Here is a 10363-nt window from a genome sequence, read left to right on the forward strand (position 1 = left end):
ATAGATTAAAAATACCTTTTATATATATATATATATTTTTTTTTAATCTAAAATTATTTTAAACCTTTTATATTGGTGCAATTAACCCTTTGTTTGAAAATAAAATTATATACTTTAATGTTTTCTATTGTTATATAGATTTTATTGGACATTTGATAAAATCTGTCAATCATTTAAAGTTATATTATTTTGGTAATTTTGTATAATTTCTCATTAAAAAAAGTAAAACAAAATAAATAAATAAAAAATAATAATATTTTTCTTATGTTGTTTAAGTTTTAATTTTACATTGGAAAATGCTTAATTGAGTGTTTTTTTTTCATTAGACTTTATATATGTGTCATATTTATTTCATATACCGGTATGGATGCGCAAAGGGTGTCAAAAATGGTGTTTTTTTTCAGAATTAAAATGCACAAATAATACATAAATTTTTGTTTAAAAAAAATGAAACATTTGACAAAATGTTTCACATAAGAGCTGAAAGATTAATATATTAAAGATTTCTCTATAAGAGTCATAAAAATTTCATAATGTAACAAAAAAAATTAACAAGAACTTAAAATCACACATCACCTATGCAGCCACAAACGCCCCAGCAGGCCAATATGGGCCTGGGGGCCAGAGGCTCGAACCCGCAACACTTGAACCAGATAACCTTGCACACAACTTCTGGGATTGTTAGGATGATACAGCCGCAGAATCACCAACTTTTTGCTCCTATTCAGGTACCTAACAAGGATTTAAAGGGATAAGACAATGCAGGCCAATGAATTGATGTACATCTCCATTGATAATACACAAAACTACCCATTCTTTAGATTAAAATTAGTCGTTGAAACGTTTGAACACTCAACTTAACCAATCAACCTGATCAAAATTCATCTATTTATATATAAAGAAATCCATCTATTGCCATAGTACCTAGTAATTAACGTTGCAGTATGGCTTCGAAACCGAATAATATCCGCTGGATTTGAACCGGTTCTTAGCCATACTAAAAAATCATGTATAACATCGTATTACAAACAATTTTCACGAATAATTATAAAGATAAAAATCATAAAATTAATCTTCTAATTTTTCATTTGAATATCCGCAGAAAGCTGTCTATAATACGATGCAATAAATAAAATAACTATTCTTTTCATTACATGCTTCTATTGTTATCAATGAAGAAAATGACAAAAATTGAGAATAGTTATTTCTCGCATTGTATTATACCGCTTTCCGCGGATATAGAATGTACAATTATAAGATTAAAACCAGTTTTTTTAGCCCCGAGGTGCCGAAGGCACGGCTAAAAAAACTCGTTTCAATCTTATGATTGTACATTTTTATATTCGTAGAAAGCGGTTTATAATGCGATGCTAGACATAGCTTTTTCGTATGGATGAGAACCGGTTCCTATCCACCGGATTCGAATGAATACGAGAAAATAATTTTCAAATATTCTAGATCCGGGGACAAAATCAGCAAGTCTCCCTCTCCCCTACACCCTCATCCTCCCCCTCCCCCCGCCAACAACTTCTATCTATCTATCCACAACAGCAGTTGTCGCCCTCCACCTCACCTAGCCACAACTCTCCCCGCCAACAGCAGCAGTTGGTGTCCATCTATCCACAGCAGTTGATAAGAAGATCTTCCACAACTCAGTCTATTAGGTTTTCATACAATTGCAATGGTTGGCTGTTTCCCTGAAAGCGCATGGTCGAGCACTTAAACCCCCTCTTCGCTTATTTTTAAATAGGGGGGAGGGGAGGTGGTCAGGGGGGGGTAGGATTTTTTTCTTGTTTTTGTTTACTTATGCTATGTAAGGTTAGATCACATTGAGTTTATAGTAGGTACGAACAGAGAATTATTTGTAAGCCATTTGGCAATAAACAAGATACCAAATCTTGTGACAATTAAATAAATATAAGGTGTTAAATATGAAGCTCTCTATAGTGCCTATAAAAATGACGTCATACAATACAAATGACCATGGGCCAATACACAGACTAAATTAAAAATTGCAGGCCAGTATACATTTTAATTGACCAATGGTAGGACTTTATGACGTCATTTTTTATAGGTACTATGAAAAGCTTCATGTAATATATTTGTCCAAATTGTATGAACACGAAATTTTGCTCTAGTGGCGGTCAAATGAAGCTGATATCAGCCGTGCAGGGCAGCGGAGGGGGGAGTGGGGATGGGGGAGGAGTAGTGGGTGGAGGTCAACAACAAATTTTGATCAGTGTTCCTACAAGTCAGCAATTAGGTAACATTAGGGCTTTATTTCAGGGAGGAAGGGGAAATTGGGCTGTTTATTACACCGGTACCTACCCAAAACTTTATCTTATTCGTTGGCTCTAAAACATTGAGTACTATTGTAATATGTCCAATTTTTTAATCATAGTGTCCAAACTTTTCCACCAATGATTTTAATCTAGATTAAGGATAATTTTGTTAACCATCAATGGGGAATGGGATGTTTATCAATTTATCGTCAAATGTCTAAACACGATACATACTACATATACACGAAATAGGTATACATACATTTATTTATTTTGTACATTATCAATCAGGCAGTCTAAATTCATCTTTAGACTTAAACTCATTATTATTTTATCTATCTTTTCCTAACAGGAGACCTGAACCTAGTACCCTCAGGGTTGCCAGAGCACGCGCTGCCAGGCAACAACATGGATGCCAACTTACCAACAAATCCCCACCAACAACAGGCTGTGATACTTAGCCCTTCCTCGGGTAAGTTAAGTTTTTTTTGTTGGAGGGGGGGGGGGGTGTCATAAGTTTTATAAGTTTCCAAAGACGTTGAATATCGGTTTATTGGTTAGCGTCATATAATGGATAGACAGGTTTAAACAGGTAAAGTCAACTATTATTAACAATTTTTTTATTGTTTTAGATAGCTATTATTGTGCTATCTATGATAATCCTTATACTAAAGTAACCGGATGTTTGTCTGTGTGTCTGTCTGTACCGAAGGATCTCGCTAACCGCTGAACCGATCGGGTTCTCCTTAACAGGGTAGCTTCTCATAGGTCCTGGGAAGGTTTATAACTATTTTCTTGGGGGGTGGGACAACCCAAACCCTCCCAAAAAATGAAAAATCCCCCCCCTTATTTTTTTTGTTTTTAAATTATTTTACCTAAAATTAAAAATAAGGGGGGGGGGGTCACCATAGACGTCCAAGGGGGGGGGTTAATGGGGCGATTACCCCCTTAAAAAATTTTTACCCCCCCCCCCCCAAAAAAAAAGCTCGGACGCCCCTGGGGGTCACCACCCCAAAAAAAAATTTCGCCCCCCCCCCCAAATTTTTTTTACTTTTTCTTTTAAAATCTAAAATAAGAAATTGGGTTATTAAATTCGACTCTCTCCTCCTCAAGTGCCCCTAGAGGCCTCTAGGGGCAAAGCCGCTAGTAATTCAGATATTTTGTTAACATTTTTATAATTGTAGGTCAACAACAAGTGATTCAATTGGACGGCTTGCGAAATCTTCAAGATGGCTCAGGCATGATCCTTAAATCCCCCTATTTATTCTCATTTTTAAATGAATTTAAATTCTACATAAATTTTAAAAGATCTATAACATGTTGATAAAAAAAGCTTTAGGTAAAGTAACAGAATATTATATTTAAATAATCTGCTAAAACTTCTAAAACAATCTACAAAATGGGCCAAATCCAGTAAAAACTTCTTAGGCTAGATTAGGAATTATTATAGAATTAATTATGGTTTCCTAAGTATTTTTATTCTTGTATATCATGTTTTTAAAAGCGAAGCTTTTCTATACTCAGGGTCGATCCGTCCGTCCTTCCGTCCGTAACGGATAGCTTTTTTTTGTTAATTTAGGCATGTTAGGATTGTCCTATCGATTTCAAATTTTGCATGGTGATTCCTGTAGTCGATAGGTACGATTTAAAAAGCGTAGCAACTCTATAATCGTTACCAGAATGTTCGTACGTCCATTTTAAACATGTTGATTTTTTTACTTTTTTAATAAAAATTTTGGATCATGGAAAGAAAACAAAGTCATTCCTAAATTAGGACAGAAGTCACCTTCCTAGGAAGGACATAAGTAGCCTTCCTTAAGTGAGAATTTGTTAGATGAAGGGCATAACTTGCCTCCCTTAACAAAGATTTTGCAAGACTGAGGACATAAGTAGCCTCCCTTCACCTCACAAAACCTAGCTTTTTGATCCTTCACATAGCAAAATCTTGCATAAAATTGGTTTTTGGTCCATCACATAGCAAAATATTGGAAAACTTAGCTTTTCTGTCCTTCACATAGCAAATTCTTGCTAAACATAGCAAATTCTTGGAAAACCTAGCTTTTTTGTCCTTCACATAGCTAATTCTTACAAAACATAGCAAATTCTTGCAAAACATAGCAAATTCTTACAAAACATAGCAAATTCTTGCAAAATATAGCAAATTCTTGCAAAACATAGCAAATTCTTGCAAAACATAGCAAATTCTTACAAAACATAGCAAATTCTTACAAAATATAGCAAATTCTTGCAAAACATAGCAAATTCTTACAAAACATAGCAAATTCTTGCAAAACATAGCAAATTCTTGCAAAACATAGCAAATTCTTGGAAAACTTAGCTTTTCTGTCCTTCACATAGCTAATTCTTGCTAAACATAGCAAATTCTTACAAAACATAGCAAATTCTTGCAAAACATAGCAAATTCTTACAAAACATAGCAAATTCTTACAAAATATAGCAAATTCTTGCAAAACATAGCAAATTCTTACAAAACATAGCAAATTCTTACAAAACATAGCAAATTCTTGCAAAACATAGCAAATTCTTGCAAAACATAGCAAATTCTTGGAAAACTTAGCTTTTTTGTCCTTCACATAGCAAATTCTTGCAAAACATAGCATTTATGTCCTTTACATAGCTAAATCTTTCAAAATGCAGCTTTTCTGTCCTAAACATAGCTAAATGTTGCAAAATGTAGCATATTCTTGCTATTTAGACCACCCATTCCTGGGATCTTAAGCTTCAAACAAGAAAACCTTACTGTTTGGTTATTGAATTGACAGGATTTCAGAACAATGATATTAATTTTGATATTTTATAACTCTGAATTTTTTCATCCATTTAAAATAGCCAGCTTTTTGTTAATAAATGTGAAAACTAAAAATGCTTTTAAATTTAATGATCAACTAATTGCTATGCTAGAGACATATTAATGGAAAGAGGGGAAAGCTTTTAAATTTAATGATCTACTAGCTGCTCTGCCCCTAGAGACCTCTAAGTGGGAGGGGAAGAGGAAGGGAGGGGGGAAAGTTTATTCACCTTATTCTTTATTTCAGTCTTAAAAAGAAAAGAAAAATATAAAAGAATTTTTTTTTGGGGGGGGGGGTTGGTTAATTTTTACTAGGGGTGAATTCTTCTGGGAGGGTGATACCCATCCCCAAAATAGCTATAACCTATCCCAGAACTAATAAGAAGCTGAACTAAGTACAGAACCCTATTAGTTCAGAAGTTAACAAGATATACATACAGATAGACAGACACAGATCCTGTTACTTTTATTATAAGGATAGTAAAATATATGTTATTGTGTAAAAGCTAGCTTTTCAAAATAAGAAGAAAAAACTTGACACATCATGCCGTCCGCTCTCGCGAAGTATGAAGATTAGAGTGGGTCAATTTTCAAAGTTTTTTTTTTAATTTTTAATTCATTACAATGGATTTATTATTACTTGGATCTTACACGAGATTTGCATTTTCTATAATAAAGTGAACTCTCTAGTGGGCTAAAATAACGATCTCCCCCACCCAATTCTTTTGACCTATTCCCTCTTCTCTTACTAGATAAATGGCCCACAAAATAAAATCGAAGAGAAATTGCAACCAAAATTTTCTCCTGTTATAATACCAACGTGAATCAATACAGAACTTAGCAACTTAATTTGGCGACAACTTTTCTATGTAATTCTATGTCAATAAGATAGCGTGCTTATCAATTCCAAAATTGAGCCATCCTTATGACTTTTGACCCAACACGACCTGGGGTTGGTTAATTACCAATACTAAAATCTAATCACACAAAGTTTTGAAATTAAGAAATATTCTAATTTATTTTTTTGGTATTAACTAATATGAATACTAAGAAAATTTATAATCCCTTATTTTTTCAACATATATATTTAATTGTTAAAAATTCCGAAAATTAACATTTCTTTAGCTCTGTTATTGGTCATTCCCCCATATAGTATTATAATGATGTCCCTTTCGCAAAACGTACTATTTACAGGGATCTAAAGGGATAAGACATAAGGGATTAAACATAAAATCATCCCTTCTGTAAGTTATAATTAGTGGTTAAATCGTTTACTATTAACAGGGATCTAAAATGATAAGACAATTGTAAATAAGTTGATGTAAATCCTCAATGATTAAACATAAAGTTATCCCTTCTATAAGTTATGATTAGTGGTTGAATCGTTAATGGACAAGACACTCATTTTAATGTACCAACCAATAAAAATTCAATTATATTTCCCTAAGATTAAGCCAACGAATAAGAAAACGTTACTATAAAACTTTGGAGACCAGTGTAATAAGCAGCTCAATGTACACTCACTCCCTGGATTATTACACAGTACCCAAAGTTTTATCTTAACAATTTCTCATTTATGGGCTCAACATTTTGGAGACTTTTTATTTAATTAATTATGTAAATTGATTTATCATCCATTGTGTTATCCCTTTTAATTCCTGATTTTGGCGTGATTTTTATGTGACGGCATGGGTCAAAAATGTTTAACATCAAAGACAATTGATAAATATAGAATATGTAATATAAAAGATTTTAAGAAAAAAAAATAATCAGGGACCGCTGAACCGATATGGTTCACTTTTATAGTGTAGCTTCTTACAGGACATGGGTAGGTTTATTGCTATTCTAGGGAAGGATACCACCGTCCTCCTAAGATAAACCGTTCCTTGAAAAAATAACCCTTTAAAAAATCGAATGAAAAATGGGGGAGGAGTAATTTGTTTTTTACTTTTTCATTTTAAAAATAATATTAAAATGGAAGGGTTGAATTCAAACCACATCCACCTGAAGTACCCCTGGAGACCTCTAGGAGCGTAGCCGATAGTTTAAAATAAAAAAAAACCAACAGGCAACAATAAATCAAAATTCTTACAAATCTAAGCATACATAGTCTATGGTCTTTGTGTGTGTTCCGACCCATGCCGTAAACGCCCAACTAGCCATCTAGCCAAACATTTTTTTTTACTTATTTCTTTATTATAAAAAGCTATCTTTTAAAAAAAAATATTTTTTTACTATGCTATTATAGTAATTGTATGGTTCTTTTACAATTTATCTTTGTATGAAACCAATAAAGGTTTAAAGCTATTTGGGGGAAGAGTACTACCACATTCTTAAGAGAAATTGCCCTAGAAAAATGAAATAAAAATTAGGGTGGGGAGACTTTCCCCTCTTTCCATTAATATGTCTCTAGCATAGCAATTAGTTGATCATTAAATTTAAAAGCATTTTTAGTTTTCACATTTATTAACAAAAAGCTGGCTATTTTAAATGGATGAAAAAATTCAGAGTTATAAAATATCAAAATTAATATCATTGTTCTGAAATCCTATCAATTCAATAACCAAACAGTAAGGTTTTCCTGTCTGAAGCTTAAGATCCCAGGAATGGGTGGTCTAAATAGCAAGAATATGCTACATTTTGCAACATTTAGCTATGTTTAGGACAGAAAAGCTGCATTTTGAAAGATTTAGCTATGTAAAGGACATAAATGCTATGTTTTGCAAGAATTTGCTATGTGAAGGACAAAAAAGCTAAGTTTTCCAATAATTTGCTATGTTTTGCAAGAATTTGCTATGTTTTGCAAGAATTTGCTATGTTTTGCAAGAATTTGCTATGTTTTGTAAGAATTTGCTATGTTTTGCAAGAATTAGCTATGTTTTGCAAGAATTTGCTATGTTTTGCAAGAATTTGCTATATTTTGCAAGAATTTGCTATGTGAAGGACAAAAAAGCTAAGTTTTCCAATAATTTGCTATGTTTTGCAAGAATTTGCTATGTTTTGCAAGAATTTGCTATGTTTTGCAAGAATTTGCTATGTTTTGCAAGAATTTGCTATGTTTTGCAAGAATTTGCTATGTTTTGCAAGAATTTGCTATGTGAAGGACAGAAAAGCTAAGTTTTCCAAGAATTTGCTATGTTTAGCAAGAATTTGCTATGTTTAGCAAGAATTTGCTATGTTTAGCAAGAATTTGCTATGTTTTGCGAGAATTTGCTATGTTTTGCAAGAATTTGCTAAGTGAAGGACAGAAAAGCTAAGTTTTCCAAGAATTTGCTATGTTTTGCAAGAATTTGCTATGTGAAGGACAAAAATGCTATGTTTTGTGAGGTTTTGCTATGTGAAGGAAAGAGAAGCTATGTTTTGCAAGATGAAGGACATAAGCAGCCTTCCTAATGTAAGAATTTGTTAGACAAAGGACATAAGTCACCTCCCTTAAGTTAGATTTTGTTAGATGAAGGACATAAGTAGCCTTCCTTAGACCAATTTCCAGTGACTTCTGTCCTAATTAGGAATGACTTTGTTTTCTTTCCATGATCCAAAATTTTTTATGTGATAAAATCATCCGATTGATCTGATTTTTTGATTACTGATTCCTATTACAATAAGGTAAAATATTATGAGCGAAGCATCTCTATAATCAAGTATTAAAATGTCAGTATGTCCTTAAACAGAATTCTGCATTTAATAAGTTTTGCAACAAATTTACTTACAATTTTGCCTTAACTCTTAAACATTTATATTATGATTATTCAGTTTTGACACTATACAAGTGTTAATGTCCGTTTATCCTACCGTTTCAGTGCTTCGCTTTTATGGATGTTGTCATCCTTGTTCTTATACAATCTACATAATGAGCCAAATCCTATAAGATTAATTAGGTTAGCCTAGGAGTCAGAATTTCCAAAGTATTTCATATTCATGTATAAAGAAAGGGACAAGACAATCGTCATATAAATTGATGTACATACCCAATGATGATACACAAAATTACGCTTTCTGTAGATTACAATTAGTTGTTGATACTTTTGAACACTCAACTTAATGAGCCAACAAATCAAAATTCAATCAAGTCCTCAAAGTTGTTACACAACCGAATAAGAAAACGTTGGTTTAAAACTTTGGGGACTAGTGTATTGGCTAGTTTAGGATATTTTGAAGGATATGATTGATGGCCTGATATATTTTTATCTGTACAAAGTACCTTTAAATGCTCGTAGTTATCAACTTTCTATAGAAAGGATATGCATCTATTTACACGCTTGGACGGAGAGGACATTGGACAAAGTTTTTACAACATGCTTTCTTATTCGTTAGCTCAAAAAAAATTGTTGAATTTTGATTTGTTGTTCCCAAACTAGTACCTAGTGTCCAATATTTTAAATCTACAGATTCGGAAGGGGTAATTTTGTTTATAATCATTAAAAAAAAACATTAGTTTAATGTCTTATTCCGTAGATCCTTGATTTATCAGTTAAAAATTTAAGGATCTTAAACCAAAGGCCGAACGATCGTTGTGACATCCTTGGGCAAGCTCCAACTGCAACAGCTGCAGCAAGCAGGCAAACTTCAAGTTTCCAGCGGTCAGCTCATAGTCTCTTCCGCCAACGGTGGCGGCGGCGGGCAGATTATCAGCGGGCAGCCGCTGCGTTATGCTGGAGTCGGCGGTACTCAACAAATAAGGCTTGTCAGTAGGTCCTCCCCCAGTATTGTTTCACAGGAATGTATTTATTTTTTTCATGGATTATTTTTAGTCAGCTTATATCACCAAACAAATTAATTCGGAAAAAAAATTTCAGCTGTCGTTGGGGGGGGGGGGGGGGGGAGTCAACACACCGTAGAATTAGCGACCTCTTTAGCTGCCCCCCAAATATTGTTTTAAATTTTTTTCGCTTGTTGGCTATACAAAATTTCTGATTATTAGTATATTCCAATGAAATCTAATTAATTAATCTTGGCCTTTTATGACCGGTGTCCTAAGTTAAACTTGCATGATAAAAGGCAGCGAGATAGGACACATTGGACTGTAATTTTAAAAGTGCCCAATGTTTTAAAAACATGATTTCTTATTCATTGGCTTAAAAACTTTGGGTATTTTTATGAAATTTTGATTATTTGGTACTTATTTTCAATGTCTAAACTTTTCCCAGAATAATTTTAATATACATAAGGGCCGTAAATTTGATAAAGTTATTTGGGGTGTACCACAATATGTACATTATTTTTATCAGCCATTGCCTTATTCATGAAGATCCCATCATTGCATGAGGGGAAA

At 33.2% G+C, this 10363-nt stretch overlaps 1 protein-coding gene across 1 annotated transcript; it reads left to right on the plus strand.

The window, feature by feature from the left end:
* The first annotated feature begins 402 nt into the window (after positions 1-402).
* LOC145325636 (uncharacterized) lies at positions 403-10267 on the plus strand. Its single transcript, XM_080168596.1, has 7 exons — positions 403-728; positions 1459-1664; positions 2139-2263; positions 2635-2754; positions 3467-3520; positions 9591-9812; positions 10260-10267. Exons 1-7 carry the CDS (start codon positions 579-581, stop codon positions 10265-10267), a joined length of 885 nt encoding a protein of 294 aa, XP_080024722.1. The 5' UTR covers positions 403-578.
* The last annotated feature ends 96 nt before the right edge of the window (positions 10268-10363 follow it).

The sequence above is a fragment of the Acartia tonsa genome, chromosome 8 (genome assembly GCF_053477335.1).
Source record: "Acartia tonsa isolate MP-2025a chromosome 8, ASM5347733v1, whole genome shotgun sequence".
NCBI lineage: Eukaryota > Metazoa > Arthropoda > Copepoda > Calanoida > Acartiidae > Acartia > Acartia tonsa.